Raw genomic sequence first — 27,971 nt, forward strand, 5'->3', positions numbered from 1 at the left:
TACATACAGCAACATTCAGATAATAGTCTGGTGGAGGTTTGTCAAATGGCATCAAAATATATTATGCATATTTTTTTTTTATCTTTCACGAACCCAACGATTATTAGAACAGAGACTTTACTTACACATTTTACTGCAGTCTGGCGTCAGAGCAAAGGAGCTTGCATTTTGCTGCTCCATACAGCTGTGCGATCTTACTAGCTTGCTTGATAACTCCCATAGAGCTGTACGGAGCAGTAGTGTGCATTCTGTCTTCATCACCACAGGTATACTGCATTATTGCTAATATTACAGGCCTACTACTATAATGAGTAGAATACAGAGGTCCTATTTTGTAGCTGATAAAATGTAATCTTTATTAAATTACAAATCTTGTAACAAAAACAAGACAATTGAGAGGGGTAAAATCCTAAATACAGACTTGACAGTAAAGTCTAAAGAGAAAGGTGTAAAAATTGTCAACAGAACAATATTAGCTCTTTATACATATGCGGCTGGAAGGTTGTTCTAAAATGAAAGCCATTTGCTTATTAAACCACGATACTTCAAACTTACAACTACATCATCATTAAATACACTTTTACTCAGCTCCTGGGCTTTTTGATTTGGATCCTCACATTCTTTCAGAGTTAACTGAAATGGAGAGAGGCTTCGCTGGGAAATGAGAAGTCAGGAATCATGCCAAGCTACGAGACAAGGTGAGCAGCTAGAATGTTGTAAGAAAATGGGTTTACACGAAGAATACTTGTAGTAAACTTAATGGAATGGCAGCTTGTTATGGCCAATCGTGTTTAGGATGGCTTATTAGAGTCAGGGCAATTGTAGCTTGTTAAAGAGCAAGAAGCAATTACAAACCAAACACACACATGAAATACATGTAAAGACAGAACGGCGTCTGCTGAAAAGGCCTGAAGTATATCATCACTGCTGACCAAAGTCTGTACATTGTCATCAACTCGACACAGGGAATAAGGTGGGTGTAAACCAGAGCAGGACAAATCTCAGAAGCCATGAAGCCAAAGCGTCTACCAAAAATGGCGCCTCAGTAAGGTGTAGAAATAATTTAACAGGCTCCTGACAGTATTTTGTCAAAAACTGGAATAAAAAAAAGAGGACGACTGGTTAGCTTACATGGCCAAAATTAAAGCAGTCATTCCCAGTGATATGATACTGGGTACCTTCAGAGGGAAGACTTATAACTCACAGATGGGAGAAGCTTTATTTTCCTCTGCTTCTTAACACTAGAAGTCCCAGAGAAGGGTCATTGAACCCTCAGATGGGATTAATGTGCCTGACAGGCGCTTCTCTTTTACTTTAATTTCTCCCTCCTCACCAGATTTTCAGGAAATCCCCTCTCTCCAGGTAGTCTCCTGGCTCTAGCTGCTGTGTGAAACCTGATACCACAGTTGGTCTGCAGAGCTTCAAGAGGGCAGATATACCTGTGCTGGCTTCTCAGGCTCATTGTTTCCGAACACATCACACTTTATAAGATTGCTCTTGCTCTTTGTTCGGCAAATATGTTTTATCTGGCGAAACTTCAGGATCTAATTCTGAATAATTATGTGTGTAATATTATTTTTGGTGCCTTGAAATTATGTTTTTTTGCCAAATTTTTCTCTTTTTAATAACTGTTATGTGTATAACTGGGGACTATTTGGTGGGAGTTTTGAAATGTGTGTATTTCAGAGTTATTACTTTTATGTTGAGTAAATGGGTTTTTTTTGCACCTGATAATTTGTAGTCTCTTTTATTGCATCCCTATGAAGGTCTCTGATCACTTTTAGATCACTAAAATTGCAAAAATTAGATCATATAGGTATTTTTCTAGCCTGCAACTGACAGTCACATTATTCCCAAACTCGTTATTAAAGATATTGTTCCCACCAGAGGGTTAACATTTCTACCTTTGGAACCCAGAGACAGGTCGACTGACCTGAAGGATTTTAGCTAACATCCTATAATCACCGTCTTTTGTTCTATAATTAAGGCCATTACTGTCGCACCACAGGAGGTTGTTGTTTTCCATTGAGTTTAGCCATTTCATTTCTAGTTAGTTCTATTCAGTTTATTGTATCAGAGTTGTCAGTTTGGACTAAGGATCATTTGACCCTCTTTTGGGACTTCAGGGGGGAGCTCGAAATTTCTGGGACTTCTAGTGTTAAAGACAATTAAATACAAAATAAAACCCACCGATGGTGGACTATTTTTATGACTGTGAAATGGGCTTTCATGGAAAAATTAAAGTGATTCTCCACGACCAGAAGAAAAAAAATGCTATTTTTCCAGAAACATTCAACACTACATGACCCTGGGATGTACCTGGTACTGCAGCTCGGCCATACTCACTATAGTGCGAATGATCAGTACAATCAGACACAGCCAAGGGCCATGAGTGGAGCAGTTTATGGAAAAAAGAAGATCTTATCCCTTTTATGGAAAACATTAGGCTCGAATTGAAGAGAAGTTTGTTAAATATTCAGAAACCAACCATGGACATTTACATGTTATATTTTAGCTCAAGGAAGCCCACTTTTATGGGGCATGCACAATGAGAGACTTGAACACAGATTTTGAAAAAAGGACACACAATTTTACACATTTCATTTATGAAGAAAAGTAATATACTTGAACACCTCCACATTATTCCCATGTTTTCTCCCCTTCCCTCCCCCATCCAATAGCTTGTGTTGCATTTCTGAGACAGCAATAAACAAGAAGAGATACTTCAACTCACTTATTAAAAATGATCCATACCTACTGGTTTAGCTGCACTATCAAAATACAATGGAGAAAGTAGCAGGCCGATTCAGCACTTACATTATGCCAACTCAGTCTCTTCAGTTACCTACGTATAAATTGCCCTTCCAGCTTAAAACTGAGTTAAAACAAGATACATGTCAAGTTAGGGGGTCAGTATTTTTTTTTGCCTCTGCTCTACGCTCCGTTCTAAAGCAGTGACATCTCACATGGCTCATTAGAAACACAGATCTCTCATTCCCTTAGACCTCGGTCACAGTGCACTGTCCATCAGGTCTTCTAGACCTTACAATGGCATTCTGCCCACCATTAGCTGCAGCAGCTGGGCGATCTGGCAGTGGCTGGGCAGCCCCTATTACTGTGTGTCTTTGCTGAAGAAATACATTCTGTTGCGCTGAAACAATCCCATTGCTGGTGTTGTCATCTGATTCAGGGTCATCTACAGTGGCGTCAGTGGGTGGCACTCTACTTGCAGGCTGAGGAAGTCCTTCCTCACCTTCTCCAATGTTATTCCTATCTGCTGCACGATCTCCGACCTGAAGTTGGGAAAATGCATTATCAAGTGCAGTGCTGTCATCAGTATTTGCAATGGTAGGATTTGCAGTCTGGCTACCAAGAGCTATGTGAGGTCTGACAGGTAAAACAGCAGTAGTTTGGGCTGAAGAAGCTCCAAGAGCTGCAATGTTGTCTGCACCATCTGCTGAGCTTTCCCTTGCAGGACTTACGTTAGCTGCCTCACAGTCTAGTCTTAAACCAGCCACACCTTTTTTTGGTATGTCTACAATATCCCTTTTCATCTTCCTGCGTCGTCCATGCTCATTTCGTCTGTACTGCACCATGTTCTCCAAGTCAGCTACATATAGAAAGCCAGCAATAAGCATCTCTGTGCTCTTTTTGCCTTTTGTGAAGGCATCTTCAAGCTCTCGGCTTGTCCGCTCGTCATACTGCCACCAACCATTTCTTCCTTCATAGTACCAGGCATACTCCCCATTCCCTCTGCTAGCAGACTTCAATTCTTCAGGAGAAAGTAAAGTAGGTTTGTCTAGGAAATCCTCGGGGATCTCTTGTCTACAAAGAGCACATCGTCTTCCCAGCCATGAAGCTCCTTTTACACAGAGGTAACAGAAGATGTGCTTGCAAGGAAGGCTGACTGGATGTACACAGGTTTGTAGACATATAGCACATTCAGGAACTGCAAGGTTTGGAGCTCCATTAGAGCAAGCTTCTCCAAGCTTCTTATTTGAGGGCAACATATTTGTAGAGTGGGTAATTTCACCACAACCAGCCATCCTATTATGGGGGGGAAAAAAACAAAACACTGTAAATGGTTGTCCAATTAAAAATCAAAGTACATCACATGTAACCTCAACATAAAGACAACTATAAATTGGCAGATGTGTGATGGTCATTTTGACAGGGACAGTGGTTACACAGCTCTATGCTGCTGCTATAGCACATGCTAATGCAGGTGAAGGAGGTCATACAAATTCCAACTAGTTGGGATTTTACAGGGAAAGAACATTTCATATCACCCGATGAGTAAGCAAAACATTCATTCATTGGGTGAAATGATCTTTTGCGAAGCACAAAAAATCATTATCGGCGGTTAAGCATCCTGTCGCAGTACTGAGAATCATGGCAGCCTATGTGCATTAAGAGAATTCAGCAAATTACTCAATGTGTATCGCTAACTGTGGTCTGTCTGTGTAAACAAGTTATTAAATGACTACTGATCGGTAAAGGTATACCGCTTGGAGGCTGTTTAGCGCAGCCAGTCGGTCTCTGTAAAGTGACCCTCACTCATTGCAGTCCCCTATGGGTTGCAATGTGACCCCATTCATCTGCATTATATTGTGATTTACTATAAGCAGCGCAGTTCAGTCCTACTAATCAACCACGATCAAAAAATGAAACCTGAGAGCACGATATTGGCCATTAAAATTAGATTTGAAAATTCATGAAAGTATTAGTGACCACCAATACATCTGTTTACTGACCTGAGATATAAGAGAATCACATTACATTTACTGTTAACATAAAATATAATGTGTCAGAGAAATCTCAAGTTCACTGAGATATGGAGAAATGTTCCAGTTATTGGCACATAAAGGGACTTGTCAGATATGAACAATTCGGCCTGGTCACTAAGGGCTTGAAATCAATTTCAGTATACAATACCATAAAGCACCACTCAATCGTGTTTTTTTATTTCACTAGCTCTCATAGACTTACATTACGAAGTGAACCCCCAGCAAACGATAGAGCTATCCGGCATGTCACAAAAAGCAGAAGACGACCGTAGTGGCACTGATAATAGAGGATGGTGGATGGTAAGTGTATTATTTGGGGCGGGCAACTTACTTTAGTTATACTACACCAATGGTGAAATAGAAAATAAATAAATAAATGCTTAAGTGGTGCTTTAAGTGAAAAGTTCCTTCAGTTTAAAAGGCTCTAGTTATTCAGTTATTCACGCACAAAATGTGTGCGTTTTTGTGCCATGAGTTTTTTTTTTTAGTGAAATCATAGGCTGGACAAGCTACAAAACACAGCAAAAAAAAGCACCAACAATTGACATGCTGCTTCTTTTTTCTGCACCCAAAACTGCAAGTAACGTGCGCACAGCACTTCAGAATGCAGATCAATTTTGCGACGCAAGGATAGATACAGATTCGGGTCACAAACTGCACCAAAAAAACCCTCCAAAAAAACCCACAAAAAACGCTTGTTTACATGTTTCCCAGTGAACCTATTCACAGATTGCAGAAAAAAAGACAAATTGTGAACAGAGTTTTACTCTCCCTCACCTGGTCCAGTGCTGGCTCTCCATCTCTACCTTAGTCTCTTATCCATCTACAGCATAAACAAGATGTCAATGGCGCTGTAGCCAGTCACTGATCTCAACAACTATAATTCTCTCTATGCTGGGTCTATTACATCTACTTGACACCCAGTGTTCTTCTTTATGGAAGAATTACATAAATAACAATGCTTGGTGTATACGTTATCATTTAACTTCTAATGATCTTCCCCAAGTTGGGTCCGTTAGATCCATTTCTCGATATCTAATTTTCTGTTCTCTGTAGGAACCACATAACTCTACTGGCTGGTATTATCTAGCTTTATATTGTGTGATTTTTACCGTTTTCCCCTTGACCTATGGTTGATATTATTCATCATCTGGTAATTTGCTCTTTGTTAAGAATTACATAATTCTGTTAGCTGGAATTATCTAGCTTTATTCTATGGGTCATGGATGTTGGCATTTTGTATTAACCAGTGGAGGACTCGCTGGTGCTTATGGACATGCTGTTTGCCTTCTCTAGCATGTAGTATTGATGTAATACATGATAGAATTCTCCTAATGGATATGTCATTCTGCTTATTTTAGCTTGTACTCTTCTGAGAAATTTTCTTCAAAGTAAACAGCGAATCTGCTGACATTTAAAGTGTTCCAGCAGCAAAGGGGTTAATACTCCATCTTTCTTTTCCCCTTTTGTCTAAACAGCGCATGCGCATAGTATGGACTGTGTTTCTAAAGGTATTAGCATATTGCGATGCGCTTGGAAATATAATAACCATCTATCAGCTATAAATTTCGCTAATAGATAGCAAGGAGAAGCGCCGCTCCTTGAATACATTTTGTGTCTATCTAAGCGACATTTGACTCGCGCATGCGCAGTAAAAGATGGGGGAGGACGCTCTCCACATCATGTGATCAAACAAGATGGCGGCCGCCATCGGAGGTTCACCTCCAATACGAAAAATCGTGCAGCTGCGGGTAAGCACTGATTACACTTCCTTAAAAAGGACACACATGGCCATGTCACATCGCCTTCTTTTCCCCTGAGGAAGCCACTGAATACGTGGCGATACGCGTGGGGTGTCCATGCCAGGAACCCCTTTGGTCGCTCCTCTCACCCACCCCACCAGCATGGTTGCTATGTACTATATGGGATGATGGATATAGGTCCGGGTCTGTATTGCCTGTAGCCTGGTTGCTGTCTTCAATTGCACCGTATATATCTGTGGCAGCTTGAAGCATCCAGGACTCTGGCTATGTGTGGCAGCATAATATGGGCATATTTACTGAGCAGATAGAATTGCTTTTTGATTTAATGTCATCTTGCACTAAATAGGCGTTCTTTTCAGGATACACCTGTAAGAAGGTATTGTGGTTGTATCATTATTGTGTATCGATGGGGACCTGGATGTACTCTGTGCTATAGATCTATATCATTTATGTATATAGCATAGTTTTTGTATATCAGTACAATCTAAGTGTCTCTATCCTATGATTCGCTATATGTCACCACTCATACAGCATTGGAATGTTCTTGTGCCTATATAGACTCTAGTAATTTTTATAAAAGCCTATACCGCTCATCTATAACTGGAGATGTGTTTATCTGCACAAGTGTTTCCATGTTAATACTTACCATATGCTGCTAATTATATATCGTTGTGGACTTTAGTGCACTTGTTCACATCTATTATTTCTCTATACCGGATACGGGCCTTGTATACTATTGATTGGAGTGCCCCTATTATAATTATATATAAGAAATTGTACATGATTGTATTTTTGGTTCCTGGCGGACATGTTTGTTATGCCTTTGGCTTTTTAAATGTTTTTAACTTGTGTCATTGTGTGTCACATAATAATTTTTCAGTGTGGAGACATGTGTCTCATGTTCTGGTTCTTTAATAACCTAATAAAAAATTTAATATATTGGTTAATAATGTGGTGATCCCGTGTTTTGGTATACTCTTTTTTCTTCTCTTGTCTAACAACTATGAAGAGGGCACAAGCTACTGACACATCGACAGCGTTGCGGCCAAACAGAGAACGGGGCAACATAGTAGACATGGCAAACAACCAGGGAGGATAAATAATACTGTTTTTTTGTTGTTTTTTTTAAACTACTATAGCATATAGTATAACGTTTACTGAACGTGGACAACCCTTTTAGCTAATGTCTAACAACAGTTTAGTAAGTTGGGCCGTACCATTTCAGCTACTACTTGCAGCCAAATCAATGGCTAAAAGTTTTTGAACACAATACCTACAGTGCCTTGCGAAAGTATTCAGCCCCCTTGAATTTTTCAACCTTCCCACATTTCTTGAAACAAAGATAAAAATGTTAATGTTGTGGTGAAGAATCAACAACAAGTGGGACACAATTGTGAAGTTGAACGAAATTTATTGCTTATTTTACACTTTTGTGAAAAGGAAAAAACTGAAAATTGGGATGTGCAATATTATTCAGCTCCTTTACTTTCAGTGCAGCAAACTCACTCCATTGAGGATCTCTGAATAATCCAATGTTGTCTTCAATGACTGATGATGATAAGTATAAGCCACCTGTGTGTAATCAAGTCTCCGTATAAATGCACCTGCTCTGTGATAGTCTCAGTGTTCTGTTTAAAGCGCAGATAGCATCATGAAGACCAAGGAACACAACAGGCAGGTCCGTGATACTGTTGTGGAGAAGTTTAAAGCCGGATTTGGTTACAAAAAGATTTCCACAACTTTAAAACTCCCAAGGAGCACTGTGCAAGCAATCATATTGAAATGGAAGGAGTATCATACCACTGCAAATCTACCAAGACCCAGCCGTACCTCAAACATTTCAACTCAACAAGAAGACTGATCAGAGATGCAGCCAAGAGGCCCATGATCACTCTGCAGCTCATCCAGAGATCTACAGCTGAGGTGGGAGAGTCTGTCTATAGGACAACAATCAGTCGTACACTGCACAAATCTGGCCTTTATGGAAGAGTGGCAAGAAGAAAGCCATTTCTCAAAGATATCCATAAAAAGTGTTGTTTAAACTTTGCCACAAGCCATCTGGGAGACACACCAAACATGTTGACGAAGCTGATTTGGTCAGATTAAACCAAAAATCGAACTTTTTGGGCACAATGTCAAACGATATGTTTGGCGTAAAAGCAACACAGCTAATCACCCTGAATACACCACTCCCACTGTCAAACATGGTGGTGGCAGCATCATGGTTTGGGCCTTCTTTTCTTCAGCAGGGACAGGGAAGATGGATGGAGACAAATACAGGACCATTCTTGAAGAAAACCTGTTGGAGTCTGCAAAAGACCTGAGACTGGGACGGAGATTTGTATTTCAACAAGACAATGATCCAAAACATAAAACAAAATCTACAATGGAATGGTTCACAAATAAACTTATCCAGGTGTTAGAATGACCAAGTCAAAGTCCAGACCTGAATCCAATCAAGAATCTGTGGAAAGAGCTGAAAACTGCTGTTCACAAACGCTCTCCATCCAACCTCACTCAGCTCGAGCGGTTTGCAAAGGAAGAATGGGCAAGAATTTCAGTCTCTCGATGTGCAAAACTGATAGACATACCCCAAGCGACTTACAGCTGTAATCGCAGCAAAAGGTGGCGCTACAAAATATGAACTTAAAAAATAATATTGCACGCCCCAATTTTCAGTTTATTTTTTATAAAAGTTTAAAATAAGCAATATATGTTGTTCAACTTCACAATTGTGTCCCACTTCTTCACCAGAAAATTTATGCTTGAAGCCTGAAATGTGGGAATAGGTTGAAAAATTCAAGGGGGCTGAATACTTTAGCAAGGCACTGTATATACTTACAGAATCGTGTGTTGTATAAACGAGAGAAACGAAAAAAAGTAACTAATTCATGTATTGGGGTGTATGTGCTATGAGACAGTCATCTTCTCTGCTCTTAAGATGACAGCTCATCAAAGTTGAGTGCAACTTTGATATTGTCATAAATCAGCTTAAAAAGGTGCTCAGGGGAAAATATAAATGATTGACCCTGCTGTTAGAACGAGCTCACTGACAGAAGTGATTTTGATCTGTGACCCAAATCAGAAATGGACAGGTCTCTAAGACTTTTTATCGACACAGAAGCTGGAAATAACGTGGATAGCTTCATGGACTAAATGGGTACGTGTCTACAAAAAATACTGATTGAAGACGTACATGAAAAACTGACGTCTGAATGAGGCCTAAGATAGTAAGTGTGATAGCTTTTGTGCGGGGAAGCGGCACTACCAAACCAAGGAGCCAATTCATGTCTGACAGGGTGACCTGGAAATGTCTGGTCTAATGCAGGCGTCACACGGGACGATATATCGGGCGATATGTCGGCGGGGGTCACGTCGTTAGTGACGCACATCCGGCATTGTTTGATATAATGTAGCGTGTGACCGCTACGAGCGACGGTGAACGAGCAGAAATACTCACCTTCTCGTTCATCGTTGACACGTCGCTTATTTTCAAAAAGTCATTCCTTCTCTTCGCCAGTTGTTCATCGTACCCGGGGCAGCACACATCACTCCGTATGACACCCCGGGAACGATGAACACAGCTTACCTGCGTCCCGCCGGCAATGCGGAAGGAATGAGGTGGGCGGGATGTTTACGTCCCGCCCATCTCCGCTTCTATTGGCCAGCCGCTGTGTGACATCGCTGTGACGCCGAACGTCCCTCCCCCTTCAGGAAGAGGATTTTCGCCGCCCACAGCGACATTGCTCAGCAGGTAAGTGCGTGTGATGGGGGGTAAACGACTGTGCGCCACAGGCAACTAATTGCCCGTGACGCACAAACGACGGGGGCGAGTGTGATCAGTCGTGTAATCGCACGATAGATCGAATCCGTGTGACGCCGGCATAAGAACCAGAGAATAGGTAAAAAGGTTTGTCAGACGTAAAGAGATATTTCCATCATCGATATTTAGGTCAGAGTTACAAGATATGCCATAAGTGCATGTCATACCGGTGTTAGGCTGCTTTCACATCAGCGTTTTATTGCCAGATGGCACAAAAAAAAAACAAAAAAAAACCCACAAAATGCATATGACCGCATCCCTTACAAATACGTTGTAATTTCAATGCATTTGCAATAAAGTCGGGGCAATATGCGTTCACTTGCGGTTGCGTGCGGCACACACTGGATCTGGTAAGATGCAGTATTTTATCTTTTTTCAAAAATGCTACTTGTAGCGTTTTTGACCTCCGATAAAATACTGCATGTCACCGGATCCTTCATATTGTGGCTGTACCTGCTATGCTTTTCAAAGAGCTGGATCCTGCTCTGCCGGAAGTCCCCACATTCTGGTAGGCAGGATCAGGTTTTCAGTATGGAGCGTGCCCAGAAAGCAGTTCCTCCCCCGTGTTTTCTAGTGCAGCAGCATCAGTTGAAGAAAGAAGACATAAGAGCAGGATCATGGAGGGGTGAGAGGGAGTAATAAAGGTGGATTCTCTAAGTGTGTCTGTGTATTTATTTCTAATAAAATATATTTTCTCTGTGTGATGTCTTTTTAACCCTTTATTGGAGATTCTTAATGGCTGAGTGAAACTCGGCCTGACATTAAGAATCTTGGGCTTTATAGCAGCTGGTAAAACAAAGCTGGTACTAACCCCTTATTACCCAGCATGCCACCCGGCACCAGGTCCGCTGGAAGAGTTGGATACAGCGCCAGAAGATGGCCCCTCTATGTAAGCGCCATTTTCTGGGGTGGCTGCGGACTGCAGTCCGAGAGCGAGGGGGGGGGGGGGGTTTGGAGGTCAGAAAGCCCGGGCTACCCGGTGCTGCTGATTCTAATCCCCAGCTACCTAGTTGTACCTGGCTGGACACAAAAATTGGGCGAAGCCCACGTCTTTTTTTTTTTAATTTTTTCACGAAATTTACGGAATAATTAAAAAAAGGGTTTCCCTATATTTTAGGTTCCTAGCCAGGTACAAATAGGCAGCTGGGGGCAGCCCGTATCTGCCTGCTGTACCTGGCTAGCATACAAAAAATATAGTGAGGCCCACGCAATATTGTTATTTTTTTGGTTTTTTTTTTTAAGTTTTTGGGCAAAAAAATTATATAGAATAAATAAAAAATGGCTTCCCTGGATCTTTCATTGCCAGTGAAGGTAACACCAAGGAATAAGGAATGAGGGTTCAAGCAGTTGCTTGCCCCTTAACAATAGAAAATACAGCGGGAGCCCACACTTTTTTTTTACCCCTAACCCTGTTTGGGTTTTTCTTTTTTTTTATATTTTTTTATTTTTTAATGAAAGAAAAAAGAAATATAGACATGGGCTTCGCCAATCGAGCATTATACTGCTCACTCATCCCTACTCCTTACCACACAGCCAGGAGAACAAGTAATCAGATGAGCTGATTACTTTTTCTGTGTCCCCCTGCATCCATCGCAGCATGTGCGGGCTGTGAGGTCAGCTGAGTTCGGCCGGCACTGGAGTCAGCTGATCTGAACTTAGCTGACCTCACAGCCCACACACGCTGCGATGGATGCAGCAGGACACAGAACAAGTAATTGGCCGACACTGGAGTCAGCTGATCTGATTACTTGTTCTGCTGGCTGAGTTCAGCTGAGTTCAGATCAGCTGATTCCAGTGCCGGCCGAAGTCAGCTGACCTCACACGCTGCGATGGATGCAGCGGGACACAGAACAAGTAATCGGCCAACACTGGAGTCAGCTGATCTGAACTCAGCTTAACTCCAGACCACACACAGTCACATGTGAATGGCAGCAGCCAGTAACTGCTGTTAACCAGTATCCATTGCAGCGAGCGCTGGCTGTGAGATCAGGAGTTCAGCTGACTCCCGATGAGCACGCTCCCTCCACCCCCCCCTCCCCTCGGCTGTGAGGTCGAGTTCCACTGACTACCGATCAAAATACTCCAATGCTCGCCCATAAACTGCAAGTGAAAGGATCCTGTAAAATAACACTTGCGTTTGCATGTGTTTAACACTGAATCAACAGGACCCAGTCATCTGCGCTTTGCGTTTTTCTGACGATCATCAAAAAAACCCCTATCTTTCTCCAGAATAAGGTTTCCACTTGAGGCACCTGTGAGACCTCCTATTCAGGCAGATGGTTGGGACCTTCTGTGGCAAGCCAACAATGTATCTGATGGGAGTATCCATTTCAATTATGACACCTATCTTTACATAGGACAAAACCTGGTTAACCATTTGTTCCCTAGTTTTTATTCTTTTGGCTACTGTCTTCTTTCACACAATGCAAAATGCACAAAGCAGGACATTCCTTCAGCTAATGTTTTTTTCACCAACTTTAAAGGAACTTCCCTAAATAGCTGACTGACTGTTTTCACTTTCACTTACGAGCAGACACATCTTGAATGTGTTGTGTGTGTTTGTGGACTATTGGCTTCTTGTGATACGAATGTGTGTAGTATTAACGATTGAAGAAAATCTGCAAATAAGTTGATTACTACATGGTCTATTCAGGTTACGTTTTTAGGACAGAAGAAAACATTCAGCATGTGAAACTTTTTCAATTTTTCTAAAAACTTGACACAGAGAAACCCAGACAGACCCCATAAAAATCAATGGGGTCCCACTGCTTCAATTTGGATAAGGTATGCATCAGATAGGTTATTTAAATGAATTCTTTAAATGAATTCTGTTTATCTGTTGCTAAAAGACAGCAGACAAATACAGTGGAACCTTGCTTAACGAGAACAATCCGTTCTGGGACTGTGCTTGTTAATCAAGGTACTCGTTCAGCAAAGCAAGATTTCCCATAGGAAATCATTGCAATGCTGACGATCCGTTCCACAACTTCTAAAATGTCCCATCCTGGTCCCCTATTCTATCATTCCACACATGCACAAACACACAAACACACACACACACACACACACACACACACACTATATGCTCACCTTACCTTCCGTTCCATTGCCGGTCTGCTGGGACTTGCTGTTCTCTGTTACGGGGCCGGGCTGTGTAACGCGTTACCATAACGACGAGGCAGGAACTTCCCGGCCAGAGCGCTGACGTCAAAGGCAGAGCCGCTTGCCTCTGATTGGTCAGCGCTCTGCCTTTCATTAGCGGTGACAGGAAGTTCGTCCCTCGTCGCTATGGATGCAGATAAACAGCGTGGACTGGAGCGCAGCGGCGCACTACACCACCCAGGAGGTCGGCGATGAAACGAAAGGTAAACATATTATGTTATATTATATGCTCACCTTACCTTCCGTTCCATCGCAGGCCTCATGGGTCTTGTAGTTCGCTGCGAGGACGTCACGATGTACCTGGGAACTACAAGAACCATGAGGCCGGCGGTGGAACGGAAGGTAAGGTGAGCATAATACTGTATGTATGTGTGTGCATGCGTGTGTGTTTGTGCGTACGTGTGTGTTTGTGTGGACTGCAAGTGCGGGTCAGAGTGTGGTGGATGGACGAAACCGGAAATGTGTGCGGTGAGAATTTCGCTCGTACAGCAAAGCTTTCTCGTAAAGCGGGTTACAAATTTCCAGAAAGCTTTGCTTGTTAAGCGAAATTCTCGTTAAGAGGGTTACTCATTAAGCGAGGTACCACTGTACAATGTCCCAACGCATGTGAAAGTGTAGCCTAAAGGTCCAGTCACACTAAGCAACTTACCAGCGATCCCAACAACGATAGGGATCGCTGGTAAGTTGCTAGGAGGTTGCTGGTGAGCTGTCACACTGCGACGCTCCAGCGATCCCACCAGCAACCAGTGACCAGCCCCCAGTCTCCTAGTTACAGCACACATCAGGTTAATTAACCCGATGTGTGCTGCAGCTAAATGTGCACAGAGCAGGGAGCAGCGCACACTGAGCGCTGGCTCCTTGCTCTCCTAGTTACAGCACACATCGGGTTAATTGCCTGATGTGTGCTGCAGCTAAATGTGCACAGAGCAGGGAGCAGCGCACACTGCTTAGTGCTGGCTCCTTGCTCTCCTAGTTACAGCACACATCGGGTTAATTGCCTGATGTGTGCTGCAGCTATCTGTGCACAGAGCAGGAGCCGGCAGCACAGGCAGTGAGAGCGGAGGAGGCTGGTATCAAAGGTAAATATCGGGTAACCAAGGACAGGGCTTCTTGGTTACCCGATGTTTACATTAGTTACCAGCCTCAGCAGAAGCTGGCTCCCTGCTCACTGCACATTAGTTGTTGCTGTCTCGCTGTCACACACAGCGATCTGTGCTTCACAGCAGGACAGCAACAACTAAATAATGGCCCAGGACATTCAGCAACAACCAACGACCTCACAGCAGGGGCCAGGTTGTTGCTGGATGTCACACACAGCAACATCGCTAGCAACGTCACAAAAGTTGTTCGTTACCAGCGATGTTGCTAGCGATGTTGCTTAGTGTGACGGGGCCTTAAACCAAAACCAGCCAACCGTATTAGGCTGTGTGTACATGCTGCATTTTTTTCCCTGTTTTATCTTGCAGATTTTAATCAATCTGCAAGGGAAAATGCACCAGAGTTAAGTCTATGAGAATCCTGAAGTGCTGTGCACAAGTTGCAGATTTTGTGCAGAAAAAAATCTGCATTAAACAATTGACAATTGTTTGTGTTTTTTTCCAGGAGTTTTCCTATCAGAATGCAAAAAAAAGAAAAAAAAAGAAGAAAAAAAAAAAAGGGCATAAAAAAAAATGCATCAACCGCATGTTATTTCCTCCCATGACATGCAATTTTAGGTGCAGAAAAACTGCAAACAAATCTGCAAGGTGGGAACATTCCTTTACACTGCCATTACCTAAAAATCATGTTTAACTGAAATTCTCTTAAGGCCCTGTGCACACACTGCGTTTTTTGCTCCAGATTTGCTGCAGTTTTGGGTGCAGAATAGGTGCAGTTTGTGTTCATAAACTTCATGCAGTCCTTCCCCAGCAAAGCCAATGACAAATCCGACATGCTGTGCGCATGTTGCTTCTTTTTTCCTTACAGGTTTTGCTGCAGTTTTTCTGCAGCAAAAAAAAGGAGTATGTAACTTCTTTTCTGCAGGTCCCTGCGTTTTTCTCTGCAATTTGCCATTGACAATGTTAAAAAAAAACGCAGGGAAAAAAAAAACGTTTTTGATGCTTTTTTTTCGGCCAGAGGGTGCGTTTTTCGCTGGAAATACAAAACTTATGTGTGTGCACATAGCCTTAAGGGCAAATAGGGTGTTTTTTTAACCCTGATGTTCTGTTTGGTCAAAAATGACTGAATTTTAAGTTTGATTTTTGTTTTTAAATATTCATTATGCGGTTCTGAATCTTGTAGTTAATTGACTTTTCCTCATTTGAGGCAAGCTCCGTAACCGGAGCATGTGACCAGAGCTTTCCGTGATGCATTGTACTGTATTACACTGTATTGGAGTGTGACGGATCCGGCAAAGCGGCGAAATGCTGGATGTGTGAAACCAGCCTTAGCACTATGGGTTGGAATATTTTTTTTTTTGGTTCACTTTTTTCAAAACTAACCAAAACATTATAAGTGTATAGTAAACCCAAACAGAACAGCAGGGTTAAATGCCTCCTCTGCGTCCAAGAAGGAATGTGTTTGTGAAATGAGTATTTTCCAGCATGTAAGACGACCCACAAAAAATATAAAATATGGGATCCGTCTTGTACTCCGGTGTCTGTATGCCACACTAAGCATGGAGAACAGAAAGAGGAGAAGAGAACTGTCTAAGGACTAAAGGCCCTGTCACACACAGAGATAAATGTTTGGCAGATCTGTGGTTACAGTTAAATCATGGACATACAGTCATATGAAAAAGTTTGGGCACCCCTATTATTGTTAACCTTTTTTCTTTATAACAATTTGGGTTTTTGCAACAGCTATTTCAGTTTCATATATCTAATAACTGATGGACTGAGTAATATTTCTGGATTGAAATGAGGTTTATTGTACTAACAGAAAATGTGCAATCCGCATTTAAACAACATTTGACCGGTGCAAAAGTATGGGCACCCTTATCAATTTCATGATTTGAACACTCCTAACTACTTTTTACTGACTTACTAAAGCAGTAAATTGGTTTTGTAACCTCATTGAGCTTTTAACTTCATAAGCAGGTGTATCCAATCATGAGAAAAGGTATTTAAGGTGGCCACTTGCAAGTTGTTCTCCTACTTGAATCTCCTATGAAGTGTGGCATCATGGGCTCCTCATAACAACTCTCAAATCATCTGAAAACAAAGATTATTCAACATAGTTGTTCAGGGGAAGGATACAAAAAGTTGTCTCAGAGATTTAAACTGTCAGTTTCCACTGTGAGGAACATAGTAAGGAAAAGGAAGAACACAGGTACAGTTCTTGTTAAGCCCAGAAGTGACAGGCCAAGAAAAATAACAAGAAGGCAAAGAAGAAGAATGGTGAGAACAGTCAAGGACAATCCACAGACCACCCCCAAAGACCTGCAGCATCATCTTGCTGCAGATGGTGTCATTGTGCATCGGTCAACAATACAGCGCACTTTGCACAAGGAGAAGCTGTATGGGAGAGTGATGCGAAAGAACCAGTTTCTGCAAGCACGCCAGAAACAGTCGCCTGACGTATGCAAAAGCACATTTTGACAAGCCAGTTACATTTTGGAACAAGGTCCTGTGGACTGATGAAACGAAGATTGAGTTGTTTGGTCATACAAAAAGGCGTTATGCATGGAGGCAAAAAAACACAGCATTCCAAGAAAAGCACTTGCTACCCACAGTAAAATTTGGTGGAGGTTCCATCATGCTTTGGGGCTGTGTGGCCAATGCCGGCACCGGGAATCTTGTTAAAGTTGAGGGTCGCATGGATTCAACTCAGTATCAGCAGATTCTTGACAATAATGTGCAAGAATTAGTGACGAAGTTGAAGTTACGCAGGGGATGGATATTTCAGCAAGACAATGATCCAAAACACCCCTCCAAATCTACTCATGCAGAGGAACAATTACAATGTTCTGGAATGGCCATCCCAGTCCCCAGACCTGAATATCATTGAACATCTGTGGGATGATTTGAAGCGTGCTGTCCATGCTCGGCGACCATCAAACTTAACTGAACTGGAATTGTTTTGTAAACAGGAATGGTCAAATATACCTTCATCCAGGATCCAGGAACTCATTAAAAGCTACAGCAAGCGACTAGAGGCTGTTATTTTTCCAAAAGGAGGATCTACAAAATATTATTGTCACTTTTATGTTGAGGTGCCCATGCTTTTGCACCGGTCAAATTCTGTTTAAAGGGAACCTGTCAGCAGAAATTTCGCCCAAAACCTAAAAGATTCCCCCTCTGCAGCTCCTGGGCTGCATTCTAGAAAGGTCTCCGTTATTATTATGCCCCATGTGAGACCAAAATAAAGAGTTTATAAAGTGGTACCTTTTTGTATTCAGATACTGTAAATGTGACACGGTGGCGGGCTCTCTGGCGTCCGTTATTCTGCCCCCTGGTCCTGTATGCCTTCCCCCATCGCTCCTTTCCATAGCTGATGCACCGCCCACTGCTCCAGCCATCCCTGCGCATGCCCAGTGCCAGTCTCACGGGACTGAGCAGCGTGACCGCTGGTGACGTGTGCGCAGGCAAGTGATTATGGGCGGGGCTGTGATTGTTATCAGCAAGTACCCGCCCATAATCTCATGAGCGCGCAAACCTCACCAGCGGTCACACTGTGCTCAGGGCAGCTAGACTGTATGGGCTGCTTCCAGGGATGACGTCCATTTTGTCACGTGATAGGGGCGTGTTCAAAATACTATCACGTGACAAAAGGGACGTCATCCCTGGAAGCAGCCCATACAGTCTAGCATCTACCCTGAGCACAGTGTGACCGCTGGTGAGGTTTGCGCGCTACGAGATTATGGGCAAGTACTTGTTGATAACAATCACAGCCCCGCCCATAATCACTTGCCTGCGCACACGTCACCAGCGGTCACACTGCTCAGTCCCGTGAGACTGGCACTGGGCATGCGCGGGGATGGCTGGAGCAGTGGGCGATGCATCAGCTATGGAGTGGAGCGATGGGGGAAGGCATACAGGACCAGGGGGCAGAATAACGGACGCCAGAGAGCCCGCCCCCGTGTCACATTTACAGTATCTGAATACAAAAAGGTACCACTTTATAAACTCTTTATTTTGGTCTCACATGGGGCACAATAATAACAGAGACCTTTCTAGAATGCAGCCCAGGAGCTGCAGAGGGGGGAATCTTTTAGGTTTTGGGCGAAATTTCTGCTGACAGGTTCCCTTTAAATGCGGATTGCACATTTTCTGTTAGTACAATAAACCTCATTTCAATCCAGAAATATTACTCAGTCCATCAGTTATTAGATATATGAAACTGAAATAGCTGTTGCAAAAACCCAAATTGTTATAAAGAAAAAAGGTTAACATTAATAGGGGTGCCCAAACTTTTTCATATGACTATTGTTCCATTTGTACACAGCCACAAACCTGGGACTGATTGTCTACTACAATTTCACTGCAACCACAGATCTGCCACAGATTTATCTCTGTGTGTGACAGGGCCTTTAGAAACCAAAATTGTTTAAAAATATCAACAATCTCAAGATTACAAGTCCATCTCCAGAGATCTTGAGGTTTCTTTGTCTACAGTGCGTAACATAAATCAAGAAATTTACAACCCATGGCACTGTAGATAATCTCCCTGGATGTGGCAACAGAGAAAAATTCATTAAAAGGTTGCACCTAGAGATGAGTGAATCCAGAGAAGTTTGGTTCGGAGTGTTCAGCCGGATTTAAGATAAAGTTTGGTTTGGGACTCTGACTGTTACTAATTGGGCAGTTCGGGTCTCCGTCCACATACAGCCAGCCATAAATAGATCACTTGCGGATGCACTACATCCGATCACGCTGTTGTGATCCCCAGTGTGAGCCGTCCAAACACTGCAAGTGGCTCGCACTGGGTTGATGACGGAGCATACGTGAGCACAGCAATGCTCGTGCGAGTGGTTTTCATAGGTAAAGCACCCAAACTCCAAATCCAAACTCTTTTGTTTGTTTTATTTTTGTTAATTTTTTGTTCGGCGCGAACACTGAACCTTGGGTTCCCTCATTTCTAGTTACAACGCAGGATAGTCCGGAAAGATGTATAAGCAGCCCCAATCAAAATCCTCAAAACGTCAAGCTGTCCTGCAGGATCAGGGTGCATCCATGTCAGTGCAAACTATCCAACGACATTTGAATTAAATGAAACGCTATTTGGTGGAGTCAGCTGAACTGTAAAATAAGTTTGGTTTGGGACTCGAACTCCAATGGAAGTCACTAATTGAGCAGTTCGGGTCTCTGCCAATACGCAGCCAGCCATAAACAGATCACACCCAGGGGCGGATTTTTCATTATTATTAGAATTTTTTTTTTGGTTCACACTACATCCGATCACACTGTTACCCCCAGAGGGAGTCGCTCAAACACTGCAAGCGGCTCATGCTGAGCATCTATTGTTACTGACCATAGAGATGCTCGCACATGTGGTGTTCGTTCATATGCAAGGCACCCAATCTCTGGTTTGTTTTTATAAAAATCCAAACACCAAAACTCCGGTTCGCTCATCTCTAGTCTGAGGTCATGGGTCTTCCAACAGGACAATAACCCCAAACATACTTCAAGAAGCACCTAGAAATGGATGGAAACAAAGCACTGCAGATTTCTGAAGTGGCAGCAATGAGTCTGGATGAAATCCCATTGAACACCTTTGGATAGATCTTATAATTGCTGATGGCAGAAGACACCCTTCCAGCATGAGAGACCTGCAGCAGTTTGCAAAAGAAGAATGATCCAAAATTCCAGTTGAAAAATGCAAGAAACTCGCTGATGGTTATTGGAAGCGACTGATTGCAGTTATTTATTCCAAAGGGTGTGCAACCAAATATTAACCCCTTCACGACCTTTGACGGATCTATCCTTCATGGAGCGTATCACGTTAAGCCCCGCCCCCTGCCGCAGGCAGGTGGCGACAGTCGGCACACATATCAGCTGTTTTCAACAGCTGACATGTGTGCCTCCATGTTGCGAGTGGAATTGCTTCCACTCGCAACATTTAACCCCTTAAATCTCGCTGCCAAAGTCTGGCAGCGAGATCTATATGCGCTCAGCCATGATTTTTACTTACCGCCGCCCCCACCGGAAGTCACGTGCATGATCACGTGACTTTCGGTGGTTGCCATGGTAGCACAGGGTCATGTGATGACGCCTGCAGCTATGACGTTTCACTTTCATTTTCACCCGGCGCCGAATGAAACAGGTGACCGTATCTGCTGTTTACAGCTGTGTAGCTGTGATCAGCAGATAGATCAGAGCGATCGGATTGCTGATCGCTATAGCCCCCTAGGGGGACTAATAAAATAAAATTTAAAAAAAAAAAAAATAAAAAAAAAGTTTAAAAAAAACCCAACAAAACCTAAAAGTTCAAATCACCCCCTTTTCACCCCCATTGAAAATTAAAGGGTTAAAAAATAAATAAATATACACAGATTTGGTATCGCCGCGTTCACAAATGCCCTATCAAAATATAAAATCAATTAATCTGATTGGTAAACGGCGTAGTGGCAAAAAAATTCCAAACGCCAAAATTACGTTTTTTGGTCGCCGCAAGTTTTACGCAAAATGCAATAACAGGCGATCAAAACGTAGCATCTGCGCAAAAATGGTACCATTAAAAATGTCAGCTCGAGATGCAAAAAATAAGCCGTCACTGAGCCTCAGATCCCGAAAAATGAAAACGCTACGGGTTTCGGAAAATGGCGCAAAACGTACGCCACTTTTATTGGACAAACTTGTGAATTTTTTTTAACCCCTTAGATACAAGTAAACCTATACATGTTTGGTGTCTACAAACTCGCACCGACCTGAGGCATCATACACACACATCAGTTTTATCATATAGTGAACAGTGTGAATAAAACATCCCAAAAACTATTGTGCCATCACACTTTTTTTTGCAGTTTTTCCACACTTGGAATTTTTTTTGCTATTTTCCAGTACACTATATGGTAAAACCTATGGTTTTATTTAAAAGTACAACTTGTCCCGCAAAAAACAAGCCCTCATATGGCAAGATTGACGGAAAAATAAAAAAGTTACGGCTCTCGGAAGAAGGGGAGCAAAAAACAAAAACGCAAAAACAGAAAGTGCCCGGGGGCTGAAGGGGTTAAAGAGGTTGTCCACTACTTAAACAATGAGGAATTATTCTTAGGATACGTCATCAACATCTGATCAACCAGGGTCCAACACCCATGATCCCCCGCCGATCAACTGTTGGCAGCGGCAGCAGGCGGCCAGAAATGCTTAGTTCCGAAGCTGCCCCATCTTCTAAGGCACCTTTCACATTGCGTTTTGCCTTACGTTCACAGGTTCCGACGGGGCATCCGTCCGGACCGCCGCTCCCCCACACCGCAAAGCGAGTTTCAGACGCATACGCCGGCAGGGCCATTCACTGTAATGGTGCACATTGCGTTAGCTGTTTTGTGCCATTTTTGCACATACACATTTTCTGCAGACGGACACCCGAACGTAGTCGACTACATTCAGGTGTCCGTCTGCAGAAAACGTATATGTGCAAAAATGGCACAAAACAGAGCACAAGCTAATGCAATTTGCTCCATTACAGTGAATGGCCCTGTCGGCGCATGCGTCCAAAACACGTTTTGCGGGGTGGGGCGGTTCGGACGGATGCCAAGACTGGACCTGTGAACATAAAGCAAAACGCAATGTGAAAGGAGCCTAAGGGCTTGTGCGCACGTTGCGTAATTTCATGCATTTACGCTGTGTATTGCACTGCAGCGTAAATGCATGTGTCCTGCGTCCCCTGCAAAATCTATGTAGACTGTGCATGAGACGTGCGCACAATGCTTTTATGAACGCAGTGATTTGGGTGCTAAAATTTTGACCCAAATCCGTGCGTTCATAAAATTATCATGTCAATTATTCCGTGCGTTCTGGATGCAGCTCCCACTCTGTCTATGGTGGGGGCAGCAGCCATAGCGCATGAAATCGGCTTTTTTGTACAGAAAAACTGCATCCATTATGCAGTGTTTCTGCAGCGATTTGATGCGCCCATGTGCTGTCAAATCGCTGCAGAATATTCAGTAGTTACGTGCGCATGAGCCCTAATAGTGGTTGTGTTCGGGTACTGCACATCCTTTTATTGATCTGAAAAAAGTGGAGGATGTGCAGTACCTGGCCACGGCAACTATCAGAAAACAGAGCTGTCCCGGGATTGAGCATTTCTGGCCACTGAACAGCTGGTTAGCGAAGGTGTCAGACCTCGGCTTGTCAGATATTGATGGCCTATCCTAAGATTAAGTCATCATTGCCTAAGTAGTGGATAACCTCTAAGTTGAGGGTGCCAATAATTTTGTCCTGCCCATTTTGCGGATTTTGTGTAAAATTATATCCACTTTTCTTTTGTTTTATTTGTTCCAAAACGCACAAAGGAAATAAACATGTGTATGACAAAATATGTTTAAGGCCTTGTGCGCACTAGGGCGTTTTTGCCGCGTTTTTAACCGCGTTTTTGTGCTGAAAACGCAGTGACATTGCTTCCCCAGCAATGTCTATGGGGTTTTCATAAGTGCTGTCCGCACACAGCGTTTTTTTGTAGCTGTGTTTTTGTGGTGACCACAAAAATGCAGCATGTCAATTATTTCTGCGTTTTTCACTGCGTTTTTCACCCATTGAGTTCAATGAGATGTTGAACAACGCAATGAAAAACGCATATAGCAGCGTTTCTATGACTAAAAACGCAGCTATAAACGCAAGGGGTGGGCACTACAGTGACGTGTACAGGAAGAGGATTCCTTCTGTTGGTAAACACAGAAGCATGAATCCTCCCGGTACCGTCACCGCTGCTTCCACCTCCCGTCCTGTGCATGTCAGCTCCGTGCGGCGCCATGTCTGGGCGGGAGGTGGAGGCAGCGGCGAAAACAAAAGTGAACAGTAGAAAAAAAATGTCATATATACTCACCTGTCTGCAGGGTCCCGGTGCCATGCCCGCTCCCAGCTCCTGTCCCGGTACCGCCGCTCTGGCTGTGTGCAGTCTCCCCGGGGCAGGACCTTGCTTGCAGGACCTGGCGGTGGATCACCTGATGCAGTCACCTGACGCATCAGCTGATCGTAGTCTTGCCGGCTTTTTCGCGCCCGGCCGGCTATCAGCTGATCCTGCCGTCAGGGGACTTCATCAGCTGATTACCGGCAGCTCCTGCAGCGATCGGACGGGATCAGACTCCTGTCCAATCGATCGCTGCAGGAGCTGCCGGTAATCAGCACAGCACATAAGTGAGTATTATTTTTTTTTTTGCACTGATGCATCAGCTGATTGTATAATCGGCTTTTATACAATCAGCTGATGTGTGATGTGCTTCACATCCTTTAACCTGACACATCATCTGATCGCTTTGCCTTCCAGCAAACCGATCAGATGATATTGGATCCGGATTGGACGGCGCGGGACCCTAACCCAGGATTACTGCGGAGGGGGGGGGGGGTCTTTATTTCAATAAAGATGGAGTCACTAATTGTGTTGTGTTTTTATTTCTAATAAAAATATTTTTCTGTGTGCTGTGTTTTTTTTTTTTTTTATCATTACTAGAAATTCATGGTGGCCATGTCTAATATTGGCGTGACACCATGAATTTCGGGCTTAGGGCTAGCTGATAATATACAGCTAGCCCTAACTCCATTATTACCCAGCTAGCCATCCGGCATCAGGGCAGCTGGAAGAGTTGGATACAGCGCCAGAAGATGGCGCTTCTATGAAAGCGCCATTTTCTGGGGTGGCTGCGGACTGCAATTCGCAGTGGGGGTGCCCAGAAAGCTTGGGCACCCTGCACTGTGGATTCCAATCCCCAGCTGCCTAGCTGTACCCGGCTGGACTCACAAATTAGGCGAAGCTCACGTCATTTTTTTTTTAATTATTTCATGAAATAATTAAAAAAAAGGGCTTCTCTATATTTTTGGTTCCCAGCCGGGTACAAATAGGCAGCTGGGGGTTGGGGGCAGCCCGTACCTGCCTGCTGTACCCGGCTAGCATACAAAAATATGGCGAAGCCCATGTCATTTTTTTTTTCTTTTTGGGCAAAAAACTGCATACAGTCCTGGATGGAGGATGCTGAGCCTTGTAGTTCTGCAGCTGCTGTCTGCTCTCCTGCATACACTAGTGAATGGAGGATGCTGAGCCTTGTAGTTCTCCAGCTGCTGTCTACTCTCCTGCATACACAAGTTCTGCAGCTGTCTGTCTGCTCTCCTGCATACAATGAACATTTTGAAGAAGGAAATGACAGACTTTTTTTTCCATCAACAATCTTTAATGGCATTGTGCATTGATTAAAAACGCACCAAATCGCGGCAAAAACGCATGCGTTTGTCGCGTCTTTTAGCCGCGGGTGCGTTTTTTGAGACAAAAACGCACATAAAAACGCAGCGTGAAAAAAACGCCTAGTGCGCACATACCCTAAGTGGAAATACTTAATTTTCTGGAACAATTTCAAAAGTGTCAACACTTTCAGCCATGACTGTATTTGGCAAAAAAAAAAAAAAAAAAAATCTAAAAATTTGCCATTAGTAAAAGGAATTTTAATTTTTTTTTAATGTAAAATTTTACAAAACCTATATATATTTTTTTAAAAGGAAAAACAAATCCAGCGGAATGCAGGCAGGGATGAATAAAAGAAGTTGTGTATTTTTTTACTTTAAAAATCCAGACATGCGGTAATGGCATCCACAGAATACACTTTATACGCGTTTCGACAGGAAGATATCACTAAGGCCAGTTTCACACGTCAGTGAAAAACAGTGACGTTTTTCACTGGCGTGTAAAACACGCACATGTCCTTGCGTGTGCCGTGATTCACGGCACACGTGGGTTGTCTAAGTGCAATCCGGGCTCCGTTCTCCGTGGCCCGTGATTGCACTTAGAAAACAACTCACCTGTGCGCGCTCCCGCTGTCCATGGTGCTGATCGCTCCCGCGGTGCAGTATCCGGCCGGTGCTGACCCCCGCAGCAGCTGCTTCCGGGTCGGCTGTGTCGCGCATAATGAATATGCGCGACAGTAATGAGCCGGCTCAGAAGCAGCAGGGAGAACGGGCTGCAGAGGACATCGCTGGACGCCGGGTGAGTTAAAATGTTTTTTATTTTAAAAGCACGTTTTTTTTTTGGCACGTGTTTCACAGACCACACCACTGCGTGGTCCGTGGGATATCAGTGATGCCAGAAAAAAATGGACATGTCTCCGTGCGGCAATCACGCACACACGGGTACGCTGCACGGAGACACGTGCAGTGAAAAATCACTGATGTGTGAGCAGACCCATTCATTATAATGGGTCTGCGTATGTCAGTGATTCTGGTACGTTTAAAAAAAAAGCACAAACGTACCAGAATCACTGACGTGTGAAAGGGGCCTAAGACTTATTCATGGATCCACGAATAAGACTTAGCAGTATTTTCCTGTCGAAACGCGTTGGATCATACTTCTTGTTGTATTCTGTGGATGCCATTACCGCATGTCTGGATTTTTACAGTAAGAAATAAATGGCTTCTTTTATTCATCCCTGCCTGCATTCCGCTGGATTTGTTTTTCCTTTTGGATTCTATTTACCCCGGACCTGGGATTTTTGTGCGGACTACGTGGCACACTCCTGTCTGGGCCTACGGGAACTGGCTTATTGTCCATTTCTATATATTTTTTAAGAATTTATTTTTTTCAATGACTTTGGGGGGGGGGGGGGAGCAGGGAACTATATATTGGAAGACCCCCAAAAGTGGCACCATTTTAGAAATTGTAGCTTTCAACACATTCAAACACACAGTTTATTAATCCTTTAGGCGCTTTTCAGGAATTAACACAAAGTGGAAAGAACAAGCTTATTTTCCCCACTAATACGTTGCTAATGTCTGAACAGGCCACTATAGCTGGCCATTACTTGGCTGTGCGGTGGCAGGAAAACCATCAGGACCACACAATCATGATCTCAATAAGTCGATGAGGGGAAAAAGAAGTAACCCCCACGCTTTGATAATGCTCTAGGTTAAACAGCCATATTCAGTGCCAACAGCAACCACGACTGATGCTGACAGCTGTTGCATTTTCACCTGTCGGGAATGCTATTCTTTTATATGTCAGGAGAGTAAAAAGACGTATTGGTGGCATTAAACATAGTGAAGCAGAGAAAAAGTCCACTGGGCAACCCTGGGATTCACCATGCCGGCCTAAGTCGGTCCCTTTTTACATGCTCCTGACTGGTGGCTGCACCCTTATGTTTTGGTATGTTAGTGTTTGTAGCTAGTGATGAGTGAGCACTACCATGCTCGGGTGCTCAGTACTCGAAACGAGCTGTTGGACTCTCGGCTAGGCATGACTCGAGTACCCGAGTAGAATGGAAGTCATTGAGGGACCTGAGCATTTTTCCAGGATTAATGCTCAAGTTCCCCATTGACTTCCATTATACTTGGGTATTCGGGTCGCGCACATCCAAGCACTGAGCATGGTAGTGCTCGCTCGTCACTAATCGGCACCAAAACATCTTCGTAATCTTATAGCTAGATGCAACAGTCACCTCAACTTACCAATACACCATCACTCCTGTGCCAATGCCAGTCTCTGATTAACTGGCTCTAAAAATTATGTGGGGTGTCTGCACATGACCGCTGCAGTCAATCACATACTGTGGAATGTCAAAGCCACCCAGGTTACAGCAGTGGCCACTGACTGGCTGCTACATTTGGACTAAGCAGAATTTGCATGAGGTGTAATTTATGTGATAGCATTCTTGTAGTTCCATTCCTCGGTGGCTGGAAAGCCCCCATATAGCGAGGGTTTCATCCAGCCTTCTATATAGGACACCACAATGCGAGCACAAGCGTCCATTATAAGTCATTCTCCCTGGCTTTCCCTGTAGGGTGAGTGTGGCTGCACAGGAGTGAAGGCTAGGCAGCATTCCCTGCCAGGACGTGACAGCACACACTACAATACTGCAGGCAATCCTAAGCGCTGGGGACAACACTGGAGGCACATACACACGTACACGCCACAGCAAGGCTGAGGAAAGCACGGAGGCCTATATACAGGGAGGGCCAGAATGGCTGTCATGGGGCACTCAGCACTGGCTGTCCGCCATAGTGACGCAAACAATATAATGCTGACGTAAAGACAACATACCACAGGCAGGAAACACCACGTCGGTGTAACTGACGTCACATACCTTCCCGGTGTACCGTGTGACCCGGTACTACCCGTTGTGAATCGTTGCGACGGACCAGAGCCCCGGAAGTGGATTGGTGAACTCATCTATTGACGTCATTTCCCTTCCCCGCCTGTCGCCGCCCTGCTGCCACTCCCAGCCAATCAGTAGCGTCGGCGGTGCGCAGCCAATAGGAGCCACGACTTTTCAATGCGCAGCATCCGACAGTGGCTGGGATAGGGCGTGCTGAGCGGCTGCAC

General features: G+C 43.7%; 1 protein-coding gene across 2 annotated transcripts; it reads right to left on the reverse strand.

Moving 5' to 3' along the window:
• Window positions 1-333: 333 nt before the first annotated feature.
• On the reverse strand, window positions 334-27,830 carry RNF146 (ring finger protein 146). Of its 2 annotated transcripts, none has more exons than XM_075339933.1 (2): window positions 27,733-27,830; window positions 334-4,047 (listed from the first exon to the last, which is right to left on the reverse strand). In XM_075339933.1, the coding sequence occupies exons 1-2, from the start codon at window positions 27,816-27,818 to the stop codon at window positions 3,000-3,002; spliced, it is 1,134 nt and encodes a 377-aa protein (XP_075196048.1). In that variant the 5' UTR covers window positions 27,819-27,830; the 3' UTR covers window positions 334-2,999. The 2 variants fall into 2 exon arrangements, with proteins under 2 accessions (XP_075196048.1, XP_075196049.1); XM_075339934.1 differs by having other exon boundaries at window positions 27,690-27,778.
• Between the last annotated feature and the right edge of the window lie 141 nt (window positions 27,831-27,971).

The sequence above is a fragment of the Anomaloglossus baeobatrachus genome, chromosome 3 (assembly GCF_048569485.1).
Source record: "Anomaloglossus baeobatrachus isolate aAnoBae1 chromosome 3, aAnoBae1.hap1, whole genome shotgun sequence".
In the NCBI taxonomy this organism is placed as follows: Eukaryota; Metazoa; Chordata; class Amphibia; order Anura; family Aromobatidae; genus Anomaloglossus; species Anomaloglossus baeobatrachus.